This window comes from Scomber scombrus, chromosome 17 (assembly GCF_963691925.1).
Source record: "Scomber scombrus chromosome 17, fScoSco1.1, whole genome shotgun sequence".
In the NCBI taxonomy this organism is placed as follows: domain Eukaryota; kingdom Metazoa; phylum Chordata; class Actinopteri; order Scombriformes; family Scombridae; genus Scomber; species Scomber scombrus.
The window spans coordinates 18,909,115-18,929,477 of NC_084986.1; the positions used below are offsets into that span (position 1 = coordinate 18,909,115).

Sequence of the window (20,363 nt, forward strand, 5' to 3'; positions counted from 1 at the left end):
ACACACACACACACACACACACACACACACACACACACACACACACACACACACACACACACACACACACACACACACACACACACACACAAAAGTAAGTCTGTCTCTTATCTGGGTACCTTGGAGACTTGGCCTTGGAAGTAGGGCAGTCTATGTACTATTGTTTTTAGCAGTAAAACCAATTAAAAGTTTCCCTATACATGCTCATGTCCTTAATCAGCAAATCACAGTGAGACAGCAGCAGGTGTTTGTTTATTTATCTGTTTCCACTCTCCCTCTCTTGCTCATTCCTCCTGTCTGTTTCTTTTCCAAATTTCAGGACTTTGTGTTTTATGCCCCGAGGCTGCGCATAAACAAGCGCATCCTGCAGCTGTGCATGGGCAACCACGAGCTCTACATGCGTCGCCGCAAGCCAGACACAATCGAGGTGCAGCAGATGAAGGCCCAGGCCAGAGAGGAAAAACAGCAGAAACAGATGGAGAGGTAAAATAGAGGAGGATATGTCCGTTGACTGTAATGTCAGTTTTGCTTAACTTTCCTCCCAAAATGAGTTCTTCACAAAAAGTAAGACTATCACAAACCTTCTTTAAGAAGAGGGTGTAAAAAGTGACTTGCTATTTTGATATTTTATTGATCTTAATATCAGTCTTTAAGTAAAAAAGAAAACTATCCGAGTGCTTTAACAATCAGAAAATAGTGAGTAAGTGTCAAAAATGAACAAAAGAATCATGATGATGATTTAAACCATGTTGTGCAACCCTTCTTTTGACATTGGGCCTCTGACTATGAAGAACAGATTTATCTTTTTTGAAAATGTTGTTATTTGAACTCAGAAGAGTTCAGGGCTGCACCTCCTCGTTATTTTCAAAACATTCTAATCTGAAGATTATTTTCTTGATTAATCAGTGACTCCTTAAATCTATAAACATTCTGAATATTGTGAAAACTACACATCAAAATTCCCAGAGCCAGAGGAGACATCTTCAAATGCACTGTTTTTTTAAACCAACAGTCCTAACTATAACAATTAATAGATTATCAGAATATTTTATGATCAATTCTTTGTCAATTTTCAACAAATTCATGTATCTAATTATTACAGTTTCCATGTTCTCAATTCACACCTTCATTTAAAAGAACACATTTTTTCATAGTACTGACCACATAGGACTGAAGGTTTAATTTAAGTGTTGTATTTCTTTAAGCATGTGTCTTTATTATGCTATCAACACCTCTTGATGATGATCCATGCAGTAGATTAAGGCCAGCAGAGCACTAATAAAAAGTCTGACCTTGTTCTTTGCTCACTGAACCAGCTTTACGGTGGCAGATACTATTGTTAGCCGAGCTTACAGGTAGTCTGCCTTCAATTCATGCAGTTCAACATGTAAAGTGAAACCACCATTCACTGGGCAACAATGCAGCATTCCTCTCCAAGTAAGGAGGAATCTACTTCCTGAATGGGTCGAACTGAAAGTGAATGGATGTTGACCCTGGTCTCGGCTACAGCTGTCGGCTTGCTGTCTGTCCTGTACAGCTGTTTAAACACAGTGATGTAACGCGGAACAGACAACAAAGTAAATACCAGTGAGAGAGTTATTAGATCACCGGGCCCCAGCAGACAGAGTTAGAGTTCACACACAGTAGCTGACAGCAGTCAGTGCCTTTAAGAGTCTGGGCTGATGTCCAAATGTAGTTACAAGATAGTTTGTGATGAGTCCCTTAAGAGCCCTTGTTAAAACATAATTAAACCCTCAGGGAGATTTCAGGTTGTTGCTTAGGTAAAAGCAACATAATAATGCGAGGAGATGTAGAAGGCTGGTGTACAAAATAACTTGTACATAGAAAAAAATATACAAATTGTGTAAAAGAAAAAAAAAAAAAAAAAATGCCAGGCATGTTTATTTACACGCACACACATGCAAAAAGCAGCAAATAGACAAAACAAGATTGTTTAAACATCAGTGTCGCTGACCTATTTGCATGTGTGGTAAATAAGAGATAAGGCTTTGAACTCTTCATGTGTATTGTATTTTATCTTCATAATGCAAAACCTTTGTCAAGTTATTTAAATGTGAGGATTTACTGCTTTTTCTGTCTTATATAATTATAAATTGAGTATTTTTGGATTGTTGACTCTTGGTCACATTATATAGAGTCTGTTCTGATATTTTATTGACTAAACAGATAATTGGAAACAAAATTGACTGGATAATCAATACTAAAAAGAATTTCTTAGTTGCAGATTGAGACAGAATTTACATCTGGACTCACATCTTGCAGTGTGCTACTGTAGCAGCTGTTTTCTTCCACCTGTCATAGGATCTTATCTCTGAAGTAACTAGGAGAATTGCATTGCCAAATGTCTGTAAGTGTAATGTGTAATTTCAAATTAAAAGACCTCACCTGCAAATTCTGATTATAAGACATAAATGAGATCTACATGGAGGTATGCGTTGTATATGGCCCTAACAGAAGTAGATGCTTTCTTTTTTTTTGACTACAGCTGCTTTTGTGCAAACGTGAGGTGAATCTGGGATTTATATGTGGGTTTCACAGATTGTTGTCATGTGCCCGACAACTGTTGTTTGTCAGCCGTAACTGTTCATCGGCTGTGTCAGCTCTCTTTGTTGGCTCATAGCGTCTGTGTCTTATCTGCAGGGCCCAGCTGGAGAACGAGAAGAAGAAGAGGGAGGCCATTGAGAAAGAGAAGGAGCAGATGGAGCGAGAGAAGCAGGAGCTGATGATGAGGCTCTACCAGTTCGAGGAGAAGACCAAAAAGGCGGAGAAAGGTGAGGAATAGGGGGGCGGTCGCACTGCACAGAGGGATCTCAGTAAAAATATGTGTGTGTGTGCACATATGTGATTGTGCAGGTAGGCAATATATGCAGGTTACTTGTTGTGTAACCAGGATGGATGATGAATGTAATAGTGATGCTGGACTCTTCTAGTTTTATCTTTTTCTGCTTGAGCTCTTTTTCTACTGGCAGTAAAACAAAATAAACAAATCCTGATCGACCTCAGGAAGCAGGTCATGTCTTCACAAAGTCACACAGAGAAAGTATCAGGCTAATGCAATTATTAAGTGTCTCCAGGGCTTCCCCTTTAGTCATGATTAATAAGTTGCACACGATTTGCAGAGTTTGTGTTTACATGCTTTAAATACCAGCAGATTATGAACATTGACACATTGAATGATAGAATGTCTAGAAAGTTTGTATTGTCATGGGAAAGAGTTTCATTGTGAGACTTTATTTTTTGATACATCTCTTTGTTTCTCTGTTAACACTTGAATCATGACATCAGACAGATTCACCTTTGGAAAATTGAAATTTTACTTCATCTGAGTCTTAAAATTCTTCTTTTTTTTTAGATGGTAGTAGATATTATTTGGCTGTTATATTATGCTGTTGTATCAACAATAAACCAGCAGTTGGTAATATTTCTGTATCAGTATTGTTACCTTGGTCATAAAGAAAGTCTTGCCACTTACAATGCCAGTCAATTTAGAGTTGTTGTTATGGTGTTGACAACCGTACAAATTATGTGTTGATAATGACAGCTGAATTAAATAGAAATAAAGTTTGCCAAGACTGATCAAATCAAGTAATAATCAACAAACCATTATAGTATGGTATTCTTGCTTAAAATGGTGTAAAATCTTGATAAGAAGAAAGGGCAGGAAACTTGCAGCTATGAGCATCAAAAATGTTATTTTGTGTTTTCCTGTGTGCAGTAGCTTAGCATTTATCTCATATCTCTTCTCTCTCTGCTCTGTATTGTAGATCTGCAGGACCAGCTCCAGAGAGCCATGATGCTGGAGCAGGAGCGGAGGAGAGCAGAGGAGGAGGCAGCTCGTTTGGAGGCAGAGCGTCAGGCTGCCCTGCTGGCTAAAGAGGAGTTGGCTCGCCATGCTGAGGACCAGAAGAAGAGTCAGGAGCAGCTGGTCAGTATTTCTGTGACTGTTCATTTTTATGACACAGAAGATTTGCCTTCAGTGGCTCAATGTAAATAGAAAAGAAAAGGCTTTCTGGTGGAGTTTTGTTTTAATGAAAGAAAGCCTGGCTGGTCCATCAGCAACATCTCAAGATAAGATTAATTGTCTAGGTCAGTACCAGGCACATTGCAGTGTGGAATATTCAGAAGTGCCTGGCTACTGTAGCTCCAGACAAAACCACTTTGTAGCGTCCAGCTGGACCACACCCCATTACTTCAGACTAACCGCCCCCTCACCCCGAGCAGCTCTTCTGTGGACCACCCAGTGTGTTTGCATTGTGTGCTGCTCCCTCTTTACACTTTAACAGTCCTGACAATAAAGCTAGAGTTCCTTCAGCACAGTCAGCCGCTGACAGTCAAACACCAGCACGGTTTTATCGGACAGACACCTGCTGTGACACCCGTTATACTTAAACCCAATTAAGATGCTTGTGCAATGGATTAAGGATCCGTGCGACTTCCGCTGACTGACGGAGTCGTGTTATAAACTTGTTGAACAATATTTAGTATTAACCTTACCCACCCCCACAAAACTTATTAATACTATTGCAACACTATTTCAAGTTTTTGTGGCCAATTTTCCAGCTCAACACTTTTCACATAATTTCACGTCAAAGTGCTTCAGAGTGGACTGAAGTCTGTTCAGTATCTTTTTTTCTGCAAACAATGAAAATCAAGAGTATCTAGTTGTGCTAGTAGTTACTTTGTACGTATACCTCTTCAATAATTGTTTCTGTTCTTGTTTCTTATCAGGCTGCAGAGCTGGAAGAGCACTCGGCCAAGATTGCCCTGCTGGAGGATGCCAAGAGACGCAAGGAGGAGGAGGCCGAAACTTGGCAACTCAGGGTGAGAGCTTTAACTGAGGGGACACTGCAGTTTATAGTATACTGAGGCTCATTCAGCTATTTTTGTCTGGTGGGAAAATTGGAGAAGGTTTACAGTAGACAATTACATTACACCTACAGGCACTGGAGTTTTATCAGTTTATACTCTGTTCTTTTATTCCAAAATATTTAACCAGAATGGCACAATGACAGATTGTAGTAAAGTTCTGGTTGCTGTTTTTGGGCATTGTGACACTAAAACATGCCCAATACAATAATAAAGGTGACAAATCAAGTTCTCGGCCACTCTAACTGTTCATCTCTGTTACTCCTCTGTTCTCACCAGGCCATGGAGGCCCAGGACGATCTGGTGAAGACCAAGGAGGAGCTGCATAATGTGATGGCGGCGCCTGCTCCACCTCTACCTTTACCTCCCCCTCCCCCAATGTACGACCAACTTGACGACAACAGCGACAGCGAGGAGAACACCAGCACACACAGTGCCGACCTGCAGACTGAAGGCATCAACGACCACCGCAATGAAGAGGATCGTCTCACTGAGGCTGAGAAGAATGAGCGCGTCCAGAAACAGCTGAAGGTGAGGACGGTGTGATCAGAGGACAGTAGCCCCCACAGATGCACATTTATTATAATTAAATTTGGTTCATTTATTCAAGAAAGTAATCACACGCCTTGTTGCTTTTACATTTGTTAAGTAATACCAATCCTTACCACTCATTTGAATCACACTTGTGTAAAATGTATACTGGACCACGTTTGTCATGACTCAGGTTCATAAGCACATGCCTTACACTCAGATTTTCTGTAAACACAGAGAAACTTTCCATTATCAGCAGCTGAATCTTAAAACAGCCTTCTTGCGTCAAACTGAACAGTACATCATTGTGCACAGTGAAGCTGTGAAGTCAAGGAACAAAAACAAAACACATTTTTGAGTGGAGGAAGACTTTAAGAAATACAGGTTTTTTTTGTTGAAATATACTTTAAACTTATCTAACACTTGGGGATGGAAATCAGTAATGTCTGTATTGAAAGAAATACGTAAATGTGTGAGATATGTGCTGTGGGGGTGGTGAAGGGTGCAAAATGAAATGAAGATGATGGGTGGATGCCTGCTAAAGGAAGAGATAGTAAGCAAATAGGCCAGCTTTTATAGCTTACGAGCCCAGCTGAGCTAGATCAAATCACACCCCTTTTTTACTATATAGTGTACTATATTTACTGTCCACTGCTTTATTTCAGAGTCATGTGGTGCATTACATTCAGAAATGATCAGAAATGACAGTACAGTAGACCTGTCAGTGATGACACAAAGTGATTATGATTCACGTGTCAATTTCCTCCTCACTGCAGAGGTTATGTAATGAGTGAACGAGGGAGTGATTTCAGACAGAGCAGGACAGAAGTGGGACGAATGTCACAGTGACACTACAATGGTCTTCTTTTATGGTAGAATTACACTCTTGGCAGTGTTTGTCGGGCTTGTTCATCTCATGCCCATCTATTGAAGAGTACGGTCTAGACCTACTCTGTGTGTAAAGTGCCTTGGGATGACTTTTGTTTTGATTTGGAGCTATATAAATAAATATTGATTGATTGATTGATTGATTGATTGATGCCTCCTCTCTTCCTCTCCTCCCAGGCCCTGACCTCAGAGCTGGCTCAGGCACGTGACGATTCCAAGAACACCCAAAACGACCTTCTTCACTGTGAGAACGTCCGGGCCGGCCGAGACAAATACAAGACCCTGCGACAGATCAGGCAGGGCAACACTAAGCAGAGGATCGACGAGTTCGAAGCTTTATAAGAAGGCTTCCGGCTCCCTCGGCCACCTACCCTTTCTGATTGGTCACTACATCTCGCTCCTCGGCTGACGCATATCAACACACAGAAAGAAACACGCTCAAACCCACAAACACACACATCAGTTGCAGACTAAACTGGAGCAGTATAAGCACAGCAGAAGCATCGCTTACACAGAGACAAACTCCTGCTGAGAGATTGTCCGGCAGTATGCAGGGCTTTGCCATTCCTTTGAAGAAAAACTTAGTGCCAAAACATTTTCTCTTCTTAGTGTTTCAGATCTTATTTGTGTATTTGATTGTGTGTAATTTGATCAATGAAGACCAAATCAATCATATTGTTTTTAACCACAGATGGGATAAGTAGAGGGATTAGCCAAATTTTATTATTATTTCACGATGTGCACATAGAGTATGTAATCAAAGCCTCGCTTCTTTTCGGTGTCTGTCGTTCATTGTGTAGGAAGAAAATGACAGATTGTCGTGTCATAGCGACCACTCAGAAAGGGGAAAACAGTATAAGCAGAAAAAAATGTATGTTTGTTTTTGTTTTCCATTATATTTGAACACTTACATTTATGTTTAATATTGCTATTCAGTAGTTTAAATTCATGCCTAGTTTGATATTTATACTGTATATGGGACATTAAAAAGGGTATTTCATCTTGGTTTGTATATTTTTGCTATCTACTAATGAAAATGAAAACATTTGATATGTCTCACAGGTTTTTATATATTGACCCAAATAATAGCAGTCTTATGTTCCATACGTTTTCCTTTAGATAACTAAATTAAAGAGATTTAATTGTAAATTATTATTTTTTACTGTAGGAAATATCCAGCTGCATGCCATTAAATCAGTTAAAGAGATCACTATCTATCTAGGTACTTTGGATTTTTTTGCCGTGCATTTCACAGCATGCTGAGGAATGTCATTATCCTCAAAGCGCTGTGTTGACTCGGACACCTTAGGTTTAATATATTTTATTTCTGTCTAATCTGTGTCATGTCGCTGTTGAGTGAGAGTTGAGCACGTGTTGTGTGCTTTCACCCTCCTAAGTGGCCTTTCTCTCTGGTTGACCCTCTGCGGGTTACAGTCCCAGACAGTTGGTCTTCACTGTTTAGCCAAGGTGCATAGTCTCCAAAATATGGATGTAACTTTGAAATTTTTCTTTTTAATGTTAGACTTCCACTGAGGTTAAAAAGAGGGTTGAGGTGAATGTTATGAAGAAGAGTTTTTATTTTGCAGTTTGGTCACAATGGACTGACCCAGACAGTCACCAACATGTCACTCTCCTCTCTCTGGACATGGACTAGAGTAGCATCTACTGCCACTGTAATGGAAACACACAGCTCTGCTGGCCTTTGTATATGAACAGGATTTTATAATGAGGTGTTCAACATATTGGCAATAAAAAAATAAAATATGATTACACATCAGAGTGTATTTTCTTTTTTCTGAAATACGTTTGTGTACTTTAGGAATGGGGATCTTTTTGTATGGTTTGGGCTTGACCTGATACATTTAAACTGTATGGTTGGCATTTTTTAATGTTTTCTTATTTTAAAAAAACTGCATGAAGGGATCAAATCAACATATCAAAAAAAAAAAAATCAAAGTCCATTTGTTGATGGAAAGTACAAAAACAACAATAGGAATTTGAATATATAGTTTCATTTAAAATGAAAGCTATGTAAGTATCTAAAACACCAGGGCTCTAGTTGTCAGACAACTTTATTCAGAAGTAAATAATGCTTTTGATAGGAACTATTTTCAGCCCTGGATTTAAACTCATTTGATGTGCTAATGAGTATTTATTGTGCATGACTTAAAATAAACCACATTGCCCATGTTGATGATGAAGGAACATGTCTATCAGTACTTTGTACAGTGTTGTTTTTATTTTGAACTGTTTTCAGACAACAGGCACAGAAGAATGAGATATATCAAATTATTTCAGGCAGCTTTATGTACATGATATGAATGATTGCTGACTCTGTTTATTCAATGAAAATCACTGTAAGAATAATGAAAATAAGAAACAGAGTATTACTTGCCTTATCCTTTGAGAAACATTATATTTTAGAACAAAGTATACTTCCAATGTTATGCAACAGTTTGCCCTAGGTTCCTCCCTTCCTGTTTCAAAAAAGGAACTGTAAAGAAATGTTTTTCTGAATTTGGTGTGGAATTATTATTATTAATGCCATAAACGGAGCATTTTTAATTATCTTCAGATTCTGCAGCCCTGGCTTTACTCAGTTCATTAAAAGAGGAAACAATGAGGAGAGACATGTGTTGAATTGAAGTTGACTGGTCTGCAAAGTGCCCAACTAGGATGAAGAGAGATGCTCACTTTGAGCCACTCTTTACAGCACAACATCAGTGCCCTATCTCACTAATTCTTATATGGTGTGAATGTGAGAAAGTCTCTACAACAAGGTTTAAAACTCTTGTGGAGAGCATGTTGGAGGTTGTCGTAGCAGCCCATTGATGCCCATGGTTTGGTTTCCAGACTGAAATATATCAACGATCAATTGGATAGACTGCTGAAATTTTGTGCAGACATTCATGGTTCCCAGAGGGTGTATCCTTATGATATTGTGTGTGATGCTGACAGGCTAAACTGAGAAGATGTCACAAGTAGTACATTATTAGCATTGTTTGTAGATTATTAGCATTATCAATCACATATGGATGTAATGATTGGGTTTAAAGGATAGTTTCACAATTTGTCAAGTGTGTTTTAAGATGACAATCAGGTTTCCATATGAACATTGAAAGAGGTTTTCCTCGCTGTAATTATTCATCTTGTTCATACAAAAGATCCCCTTCAAATGTGCTGCCAATGCAAGCGATTAGGGCCAAAATCCACAATGATTTTGTGCAAAAATGCATTTTTTGCCCGATGAGGCTTCATCAGTCTGAGTAAGTCATCAAGTGGTTATCTGCCAGATTTACAGTCTTTTTAGCATCAAATTCCCTCTTTGGCCAGTGTTTCACTGTTGAGCTGTGGTGGAAGCATAGTAACAAAAAAAGGGACTTTGGCAGTAAAAAGACTAACGTTGAAAGATATCTACTCGATTTGACTGATTTGGAACTGAAAGCTTCATATTAGCTTCAGATCAACTTTTAAATACATTTTTGCACAGGAGGAGGCCTGTGGATTTTGGCCACCATCACATTGTAAGTGCATCATGTAGAGATCCTCTATTGTCCAGTATGAGCAGGAGGGATGATTACAGCAGGCAATGTGAACCTGTCCTCTAAACATACGTTTTTAATTGTAAAGTGATTTAGTTTAACAGTAATAAATGAAAAACAAATTTCTTTACAATATGTACATGACTCATCTCATTAAAATACAATCATGTGCTACATGAAGACTTTATACACTGAATGAATCATTAAGAGCTGACAGCTTAATACAGTATAAATACTGTACAAACAGAAAGTGCTGAGTCTGTGGATGAATGATGTCATGTTCTCTGGCGAGCTGACGTCACGCCACTTGTTAGGCATCCTGAACAGTAGTTGCCATGGTGACCCTGGGGAAGAGGGGGTTAATGGAGAATTCCAGGTCAGTGACATCACTGCTCCTTCTACAGGAACGTGTTTTCTTCTTCTTCCTCTTCTTCATGGAGCTGTGAAACCAGAGACTGAGCATGTTTTTCACACGCTGCTCAGGCAGAGACAATAAAGGCCTCATTGTACAGAAGGAACAGGCTGAAGAGTCTGCCTGCCTGCCCCTGAATGCCTGTGAAATAACTCCAACCGCTTCCTCTGACCGGCGGGTGTGGCTTCAAATGTCATTCATGAGAAATATTATCCCAGTGTCTTTTCCAGTAATTTCATTTGCATGGATGTTAAGCTGCTTGACTCCCCTGATAGCTCATCACTTAAACGAGGAAATTGAATTTGAAAGACGCCTTTACCACAGCAGAGTGGCCTCTGTTCTAAGGTAAAACTGGATCGATAAAACTTCCTCAGCCCCTCCCTACATTTAGCACTGACATAGCCCTTAACTTTTAAGTGCTTTTTGGTGTATTTCTCAACAAATATACTATGAAGCATCCATAACAGACTGTTCACAAATATATATCATATTCAATGATGTACAAATAATAATAAATACTTACAATTCTAAAAATGTTACTGTTTATACACATGCACTAATTATTCACAGACACATTTTAAAACAGTTTATATATGTAAAAACTTACACAAAGGTTTTATTCTTGACATTGGGAATAGTAAATGAAAGCTGCAATAATCAATATTTTTATATAAAGAATGGATCAAATGATTACATGTTATGTGAAAGATGTTCCTCTCAGGTTTAAAGAGCTTTCAGTTCTCTGTTGGGGTTTTCTGGCAAAGCAATCTTACTGTTTTGTCACCAGCATTTTTAGGCTCAGCAGGCAGCTGTTTTGCTTTTGTTCTTTTTGTTGACTAAAAAGCAGACATAGTAGGATTACTGTGTGCACATAATGGAGTATTTAGCCGCTAAAGAGACAGATATTTCCCTCAGGAGTTGGCGGAGACAAAAACACAGCTTAAAGGAGAGTGAATGTTGGACTACTCCAAATAACTGCTAATGTCCCTGCTTGTCTGCTGTACATGTAAAATCGTAATTGTTTGATTAGGTCTACACATATGTCACCACTGACAATATGTTGGTGGTGTGTTTACAGCTTTTTCTTCTTTCCTCAATTAGCCAAAAAATCTGAAAATGCAAAAATTCTACACTCAAGGCCCAGTTAGTAGATTTCAACTGCATATCATGGCTTTCATTAGTAAATGGAATGGATGTCAAGAATTTACAAATACATACTTTATTAATAAATATCATCAATATAACTAACACATTCAATAAATTAATACATATACTGTATATATTAATGTTCATATACAATATGAAGACATTTTTCATATAATTACAACTGTGTAATAAAATCATGAACTAACTGTTACCAATGATTCACAAGAGGACATGTAATTGTTGACAGATACATTGATAATCACGTAACAATGTCCTTTCATTAATTGTTTATATGTGGCTTATTAATGTAAAATTGATGAGTTCCCCTCAGCAGGGAGGGAGTTTGGTCCCACAGCTCCAGGTCAAGAGATCTACTGTATCAAACAGCCGCTGGTGAGCCCAGTCTCACCCTCACAAATGTGCGTCATTTGGAAGAGGTCTCTGCCTTCTCCCACCGTCAGACACCTAAACACAACACAAAAATAGCTGTATAAACACACCTTCATGCCTATTAAACACTTTCACTCTAAATGCATTCACGAAAACACACCAGAACACACATAACACACCTCGCAGCCCTGCGGACACTGAAATGCACACAAAAAAAGACACACCACAATGAGGTGTATTTACACTCTGACGCAGGTGTTCTGACTAGTGTTTGCATTAATGGGAAGGCGTTTGACACTTTGATAAGGACAGTTAGTCGATCATTGCCATGTGTTATGTTGCCATGGAAGTGTCCAAAAGAGAGGTTCTTCTGACCTCTAGTGATGGAATACAGGAACCTCAAGATGATGACTTGAAATATGGTGTTTTGTTTTTCTTTTCATTTTAAAAGTGTGATTCATAATCTGGGGTTTTAATTCTCCATTCTTATATTCAACTCATTGTAAAAGTGTCACTAATAATGTGGAGCTTTAATATATTATTTTCATATTGAAAAAGTGAGCCAGCATTTGTTGTAACACATCTGTAGCACACTATAACCACATGATTACCACAACAGAAAATACAGTGTAATCTATTATAATAACACTGGTGGTTGTGAGACCCTTATTTATATTTAGTTTTTTTAAGATATATTAAGAGATATATTATTATAATCCAATTTTTATTAGTAAGAATTGTTTTTTTAAAAAATTTAATTAGTATAACATTATAGGTGGATGAAAACTTCACGTCAAGTTTCTTTGTGAAGTCCAGTATCACAGATCACAATTCTACTACTAATATCTTAGTGGGCTTTACAGTCCCACAGCATCAATGGATCCCAACCCACCCTGAGCTCTCTGAACAGACAATAAAAAGTAGCCTTTAGTGATATCTATACTTTATTTTCAAATGAATGATTCCCCTGTCTGGTTTGAGACAGTAAGGGTCAGAATTGTCAAGAAAAAAATAAATACATTGCAAAAGAAAGCACAGTTGAACACATAGCTGCTTTCATTTCTCTTTAAAAGCCGACATTATGTAGTGTTTTTGAGTATACCGACAAATGCTACATCATCCATTTTCAAAATCTGGTGCAAATTTAAAGACCCCCTCCAGGCATGATTTAAGGCATCCAAATATACAATATATAATATGAACTATTTTTGTCTGATATGATTTTCCCCTGAAAAACAAAATGTTCAACTACCTGATAAGAAATTCTTAAAGTGAGATCTTCTACTTTCTATCTTATTAAAAATCTATGAATATGCAAATGTTTGCCATTACAAAAAATTACCTCATGAAAAGAAGAGTCAGTGTACTGCACTGTAAAGTCATTTTTCAGGGTACAATTTGTTCTTTTGAGGCTTCCCGTTTCCACATCACACTTGTGTAAGTTGCATGCTGCACAGAGAAACTTTACACTTTCAGTAACTAAATGCGAAAACAATCTTTAGGTGTCAACCTCTGCACGCACATCGTTCTGCACGGTGAAGCTCTAACATCCACCCAACGGAACAATAAGCAATACCTACTTTTGAGTGGAGGGGGAACTAACAGCAAATGTTTAGTTGAGTGTAAATGCAGATGATATTTAATTATTTATTAAATTAAGCTGTGTAATGTAATGTATGTAAGGTAATTAAATGATATGGCGAACAGAAAGCCGTGTCTCTCTTTCTTGCAGATATTTAAGGGAGCTGAGCTGCAGGAGCTCACCCTGGTTGATGGAGCTAAACTTGGGCCTGACCACTTCTCCATCCTGCTCCATAGTGCCCCCCTCTGGACTCTCAGTCTGGTGAAAAGACACAAATCCAAGAGAGAAAAAGAAAATAAACACGCTTGCGACCTCGAAACAAAACAATCAGAACTTTGAATGTTTTTCTTCTCTCATCTGTGTAATATTACAGTAGAGTTCTGCTCTGGTTTACCTTCGGACACAGTGGGTACCAGTTGAAACACTGGGAAGCCTTGTTTTTAAATCCCAAGCCGTCCAGTGGGACGAGGACCTCGCCGAGAAACACCTTCCTTTTTAGGGTTCCTGAATGCCACACAGATGCCTGCAGTCTCTTTCCAACCAGTAGATGGTGCTCTATGTAATACTGTGAAAATCCAGGCAAGAAACTGAATTTAATCTGCCCAAATCAAGCATGACACATCACTACATTGACTGATTGAAAGTGCTGATCTTTTTACCTGTAAAACTTCATTATAAACTGGATCTGTGGTGTTTTTCTTGACTGTTGTCTTCATTTTGCTGCTCTTCTCTGGTAGCACATAGAGTTTAACATATCTGGAATTAAGACACACAAGATAATGAGGTTTTCATGGAGACTCAAACAACAAAATGGGGTCATACATTCTGCAGAGTGTTATATTATATTATCCTCACGGGTGACATTTGTTCCTTTTGTGGTCTCCATTGATGAGATTTCTGCAGGCACCAACTGTGATCTCCAGACAGGAGCTCTTGGTGTTGTAGGCCAGAGCCAGCTGTAGCTCTCCTGCCACAGTGACACCCTCAAAGAGGCCACAGTCTGTGCTGATGCTGCTGATACTGCCCTGAGGGAGCAAGACATAAGCTGTAGCTTCCATTTTTGTGTTTGAAAGACCAGAAAGACCTGATGGACTTTAAATTCAATCAGCAGAAGTGAAGCAAAATACAGAAGAAGCGGATTTTGTATTTATGAGCTCAGAGGCTGAACTGATGACTATCTAAAATCTGATACACCAACTGCCACAGGATGTTTTCTTTTTTTTCTTTCTTTTTTTTTTTTTTTTTTACACTTACTCTGTTTCCTCCGGAGTACTCAGAACCAAAGGACGTTTCTTCTTCAGCCCCAGTGGAATAGCCTTCATGGTCGCTGTCTTTGCTTCTCTTGAACAGGTTTGGAAGACTTGGGCCTTTGAAGAGCTGAAAAGGTTTATATATAACATATGTAAGGGGTTTACTGCACCCACATAGACCAGTAGCATAAAATCTATTGAAAGGGATATGATTGGTTTGATAGATAATACCCACTACTGCCCATTATCTCTGAGCCAAGAGCTGGTATTTGTGGTGTATCAAAAAAACAACAACACACAATTTGAGATTTAAAGTTGTTGTTTCTTTCTGAACACCAGTAGAGTCTGGTAAAGGTCTTAGATCACCTCAAGGCACTTAATTGTCCTTTTCAGAGATGTCATTACCACAAATTGGGATTGTATTGTATTATTGTATTGTCTGTTGCAATTGAGAGGACATGACAAGGCATTGCCGGTAAAGGAGGACTCTGAATGAAATTGGACTGAAAATTAGATTTAGTTTTTCTTTTGTATCTTGACTTAAAGCACTTGTGGTTGCATATCTAAACCTGTGTCTTTAGAGTTCTGTCACCTCTGTTTCCCTACTAAATATAATGTGCAGCGGAGACCAACTTACATTGCTAGATTTGTTGATGTCAGTGTCAGACAGGCTCTTTTGTGTGGTGAAGGTAAAACATGACCCTCTTCTGCTGTTTTCGACTCTCAGCAAGTCCTCTCGCACATCATTTTGAGATGTGGAAATCTCTGCATTGAGAAAAGAGAAGTCAGACACTCCAAACCTCAGAAAAAAAGTTAAAACACAAAGAGCAGGTGGGATTTGTCAAAAGCCTGCCAAATGTCATGAAACATGGATTAAAAAATCTGTGTGGTATCAAAGGGTTTTTTCTCCTCAAGAGATAATGCAGAAAAAAGCTGAACGTAAATGGAAAGCTGATAGGTCATTTCTGGTCCTGCTAGACCTGAGTGTGACCACTCCATCCTTCTACAGCATCTTGTAATTTGGTTGGTCTAAAGGGGTCTGCTCTAAACGTATTATGCTCCTATTTGTCTAATAGAACCTCTTCTGCTGTTGGTGGAAATCCCCCATCTTCTGTTTCCCATTTCACTCATGGCATTTCTCAAGGTTCAATCTTGGGTCTGTTACTGTTCTCTATTTGTATGCTGCCCTTGGGTCAGGTTACCAAACAACATGATGTACAGTACCACTGTTATGCTGACAACACCCAGTTATATGTCTGATTACAGTCCACTTATCAAAGCAGCCTAACCCAATTTCCTTAAATGATGTTTGCCACATTTTTTTTTCAGTCAAATTAATCCTTCTTATTCTTTGAGGATTTACATGTCCAGGATGTCCATGCCCTAGATCTCTGTAATGCCTTCTACACATGTCTTACTCTATCACCTTCAATTGGTCGAAGGCTTTTGCTCCTAGGATTATTACCAGTTCAAGAAAACAAGGTCGTGTAACTCAGATTCTGACCTGCCTGCATTTGCTTCCCGTTCATTTTAGTTTTGATTTTTACATTTTTATTATTGACCTTCAAGGCTTTACATGACCAAGTCCCTAATTATATCAAAGATCTATTAGTCCCATGTGAGCCTTAGATCAGCGAATACTGGCTTTCTAGTCCTTTCCAGAGCCAGACTAGTGACTAAGGGGTTATTGGTTTTCTTTTCTTTTCTTTTTTTTTTGTGGAGCACTTTGTAAAATTGTTAAGAAACGTGCTATATAAATAAAAGTCATTGTTATTATTCATTGTATTATCGTTTTATGTAATTTCTGCTGAAGCAGTTTGTGTAATGAGGTCAAAGGGTTTTTTCACTATATTATTTCAGGCAAATTTCCTTTGTGGTCGTTTGTCTATTTTGTTAAGCGAGAGGTAGATATCAGATTATGTTCAGAGGAAGTCATGCACTTCATTCAGCAGTGACAATTTCTCACCAAGACACACATTGCAAGGACTTGATGGGGTAACTTTTGTGTGTGTTGCTCTGAGAATTCCTCATAAATGTCTGACTATGTATAACTGATGACACATCAACTTACTTTTGATATGACTGGTTAAGGAAAGCATCAGATTTTCCATTGATTTGGCAAAAGGTTTTGAGCTTTTTAAATCCTGTAGATCAAAACACACAAATATTAGCACTCAGTACATAACATTTACATTTTTCCTATAAAATAATGGTGGTATCAAGTTCTAATTACCCCAGATCTGCTCAGAAACTGATAATCCAAGTGGGGTGGAGGAGTGGGTGGCACAACTGCTATATGACTGTGAAAAATATAAAAGTACATGTTACTTTGTGTTTATATATACAAAACACCAAAAAGCCACCCCTGATTGTGAATATTCACCATACCTCAGAACATTGTAGGTCTTTAGTAGTTTTTCCCCAACCGTCTCATATTTATCTGCAAAGCACACAAAGTTAATGAATGACGTGTGAAAGTTGAAAGATGTGAACAGGATGTTAGGTGTTAAATTTGTCAGGACAATCTATCTACGTCAATAATGAGACCAAATATGACTTTCCTGTGACACAGATAAACATTACAATTCTGTCTCTTGGGGCAATGCTTTACCACACTGTATAATAGTAACACTGAGTCCTTTAGTAACTTTTAATGCCCATATAAAGAAAACAGTTTAAACAAATGCAGTTATCACCCATAATGTATCAATCATTGTAGCCAAACTGGTGGATATCAAGGGAGAATCAATAATAAATAAGAATACATTTGAAAAAAGAAACCAATCGTGCATGTATACGGTACGGTATGTATAGTTGGAGCATTGTAAACAAACCTGCAGTGGCTGGAAATTTCTTTGCCTTTTCCTCCATGAACCACTCTCCAGACCTGATCTTCACATCCCTATGAAGAACAGAAACACTGTAAAGGCACTGTAATTACATAATAGACAAAGTGAACTGCTGAAAAAGAAGAGGTAGCACAGTTACTGTGTGGGACTACATATATTACTTTTATGATTGGTTATATGATTCTTTTTGACACAGGCATTTCAAATCTGACAGATATCATACTGTATATTAAACTAAGAAATATAATGTTTTATTTTATTTCATTTTTCTGCTTGTGTAATAGAAGTGTATTTGCTTTCATATGAACATGATTTAAAGGGTCATTTAAAGGGGCAATACAACAACTGTGAGAAAGGCTCTCATTTCAGTTTCTGAACAAAGTAAAAGGCAGAAAGTTAATCTTGAAAGTAAAAGTAACACCATAAGTATAGAAAGTCAATGGTAGTAGTCGTCAAACTTGTCGCTCACCGCAGGTTTACAGTTATTTTGAGCTCTGATTGGAGCACCTACGAGTCTAAATATTTTGGTGCTCTTTGCATCAAGACATTGGTTATCTCTCTACCTGTAGGCGTGGCAGACCGTGCACTTCCAGGCTGTTGCTCCCAAGCCTACACGACATTTTCTGCAGATTCTGTGGCTGCAGCCGCAACAGACTGCGCCTGAGTTCCAGAACTTTCCCAGCGGCCTTTGGCAGCGTGCACAGGTCCGCTCACCGTACTGCCGGGCAAAACTCTTTGCTCCTTTCCTTCTAAGATCCTGGAGCTCATATCTCATCCTCCTGAGATGGAAGAAAATGGAGAATTAGAGACACCTTTAACTGCCAGTGTCAAAAAGAAAATTGATGTTTTTACAACAACAAAAAATCTGAATGTTAAACATCTTTGTTGAAAGTAAAAAAAAACTTTACAGTTAGATTTACAGATTATGAAATATACTGCACAACATAATATGAACAAAAGTAAAATAAGTTACAGAAACAAAAAATAGCACAAAATACACAATACAATACACAATATGATTGATGTGATGATCAATCTTATGTTGATCACTGAGAGGAGGTACCTACTACAGTTTCGTTTCAGCATCAGTCAAAAGAATTTCCCAGAAAGAACATGGTGATAGTACATTTGAGCAAAAATGACTCACTTGATCCGGTCCTCTTCTATTGTACGCAGCTGTTTGTCTCTGCGAAGAACCTCCAAGACTCTCTCTCTCTCCATAGCTTGAAGCAAACTTAAATCCATCTTGAAATGACTGTCTTTGATCATCTGTCAGCCTCACTGGTCCTCTTCTCTCTGTCCTCCTCTCTGTGTCACTGCTTTCTTTTTGTTCCTGTCTCCTCCCCCTCTGCTCTTTATCCCTCCCGCTTGCTGAACCTGAACAGTCTTAGTCCTCCCTTTTCTTGTCTCCTGGAGTTCAAATAGTAAAAAAAAAAAATGGTAAAGGTTATTATTCATGCTGTTAGGGTATCCCTTCTCCTGACTGTGATCTCCACGGAGTCTCCATGCACGTCACAGCCGGATGTGGACTTCCTGAACAGATATAACTGCTTGTACTTTTTCCACTTGGATGATTAAACTTCACTGTCTACCCCAACAACTATGGAACACCCTTTTTAATATTCTTTTCTCTGAGGGCAAGTGAAAAACTACAAGTCTGCTATGACGCAGATAGTAAGTGAGCCTGCAGTACAACAACTCACATTTTATTACATTTAGGCAATATTTTTAGCTCCTAATCATTATTTGTTTGCCCTCACCTCCTTCAAGAGTACTCATTTCTTCATTCCTCCCTTTGTCAGTGTCACAAGTCTCTTTTCCCTCCAGTATTCAACCCCTCTCCGGGCAAACCGCTTCCTCAGCTGCAGGAGGAGCAGTGATGCTTCACTGATAGCAGGGCTGCAAAACAAACCAAATGCCAACCCTTGCATTATTGATGTCTGACATGCGTCTGTGTTCTAGTTTCCTTTTACCTTCCTCTTTTTTTTTTTGCAGGTGTTTTTTCTTCTTTTTTTTATTTAGGCAGCTAAAAATCAATTTATAAAAGAAAGTCATTACCATAAGATCTATTTCATAAAATGCAAATACAGTTTTAAATGATTAATTTTGAAGCAATTGTTTGACACCTATGTGGAACAGGTTTATTTGCTTTCTTGCAGAGTTACAAGAGAAGATTGATGCCAACCTCTCATTTGCTAAATATGAAGCTGTGCAGCTGAACACACAGTTAGAGGTGCTGATGGATTTTTATCACCTTTGGACAGAGCCAAACTAGCTGTTTCCCTGTTTCCAGTCTTTATGCAAAGCTAAGCTGCTGGCTGGAGCTTCATGTTTACTGTGCAGATATGAGAATGGTATTCATTTTCATCTAACTTGAAAATGAATATATCTCAAAATGTCCATTGACATCTCACTCATCCCATTTCCAAAATAGGGCACATCTCAATTTGGAACCAGACAGCAGACAAGTGAAGCATGGGGAGCAAAGAGGAAGTGGCCTGCTGAACAGCTGGATGCCAGCCTGAATTGCTAGATAAGAGTCTGTCCTTGTTACTATCCAGAGCTGCCAGCAACCCAGAAAAAACAATTAACGTCAGATGTAATTAGGCTTCATGGTTCACAGAAGGACACAGCAGTTATCTACCCTCTACTGACGTGTGCCAAGACTAAAGGGATTTTCTCAAGTTGTAAATATCAATGAGGCAATAGGAAAAATATGCTACTAGTGAAAGGTTTCAGTAGAAGACATTTCTTCATAACTCTCTGTGATCTCATCCCTTATCTTAAACCTAATGGCTCTCAGTTTGAAAGTTTGTGAAGTATGATCATTGTCACGTCAACACAAGTACACTCATTTCACACACTCCCCTACTATGTAAAGGACCA

At 38.5% G+C, this 20,363-nt stretch overlaps 2 protein-coding genes across 3 annotated transcripts in view; one reads left to right on the plus strand and one right to left on the minus strand.

Moving 5' to 3' along the window:
• ezrb (ezrin b) overlaps positions 1-7,815 on the plus strand; it is a 29,376-nt gene extending 21,561 nt beyond the window's left edge. For both annotated transcript variants that reach the window (XM_062436769.1, XM_062436771.1), the window contains 6 exons: positions 320-483; positions 2,662-2,792; positions 3,786-3,946; positions 4,750-4,842; positions 5,167-5,418; positions 6,484-7,815. In XM_062436769.1, coding sequence (XP_062292753.1) covers positions 320-483; positions 2,662-2,792; positions 3,786-3,946; positions 4,750-4,842; positions 5,167-5,418; positions 6,484-6,648 — 966 coding nt within the window. In that variant the 3' untranslated portion in view covers positions 6,649-7,815. The remainder of the gene's footprint in view (positions 1-319; positions 484-2,661; positions 2,793-3,785; positions 3,947-4,749; positions 4,843-5,166; positions 5,419-6,483) is intronic.
• A 4,025-nt stretch (positions 7,816-11,840) lies between these two features.
• sytl3 (synaptotagmin-like 3) lies at positions 11,841-18,722 on the minus strand. Its single transcript, XM_062437579.1, has 13 exons — positions 18,625-18,722; positions 18,041-18,256; positions 17,463-17,530; positions 17,017-17,068; positions 16,862-16,928; positions 16,700-16,772; positions 15,266-15,393; positions 14,633-14,755; positions 14,234-14,403; positions 14,038-14,134; positions 13,773-13,943; positions 13,561-13,636; positions 11,841-11,871 (listed from the first exon to the last, which is right to left on the minus strand). Exons 1-13 carry the CDS (start codon positions 18,720-18,722, stop codon positions 11,864-11,866), a joined length of 1,347 nt encoding a protein of 448 aa, XP_062293563.1. The 3' UTR covers positions 11,841-11,863.
• Between the last annotated feature and the right edge of the window lie 1,641 nt (positions 18,723-20,363).

What these genes read in the sequence shown, in the direction of transcription:
- sytl3 (XM_062437579.1), bottom strand. Translation starts at nt 18,722, where the DNA reads ATGGATTTAAGTTTGCTTCAAGCTATGGAGAGAGAGAGAGTCTTGGAG. An exon ending in ACATCAACAAATCTAGCAAT is followed by an intron (nt 14,756 to 15,265) that starts GTAAGTTGGTCT and finishes AAACCTTTTCAG; the next exon opens with CTCTTCAAAGGCCCAAGTCT. An exon ending in TTTATAATGAAGTTTTACAG is followed by an intron (nt 13,944 to 14,037) that starts GTAAAAAGATCA and finishes GGATTTTCACAG; the next exon opens with TATTACATAGAGCACCATCT.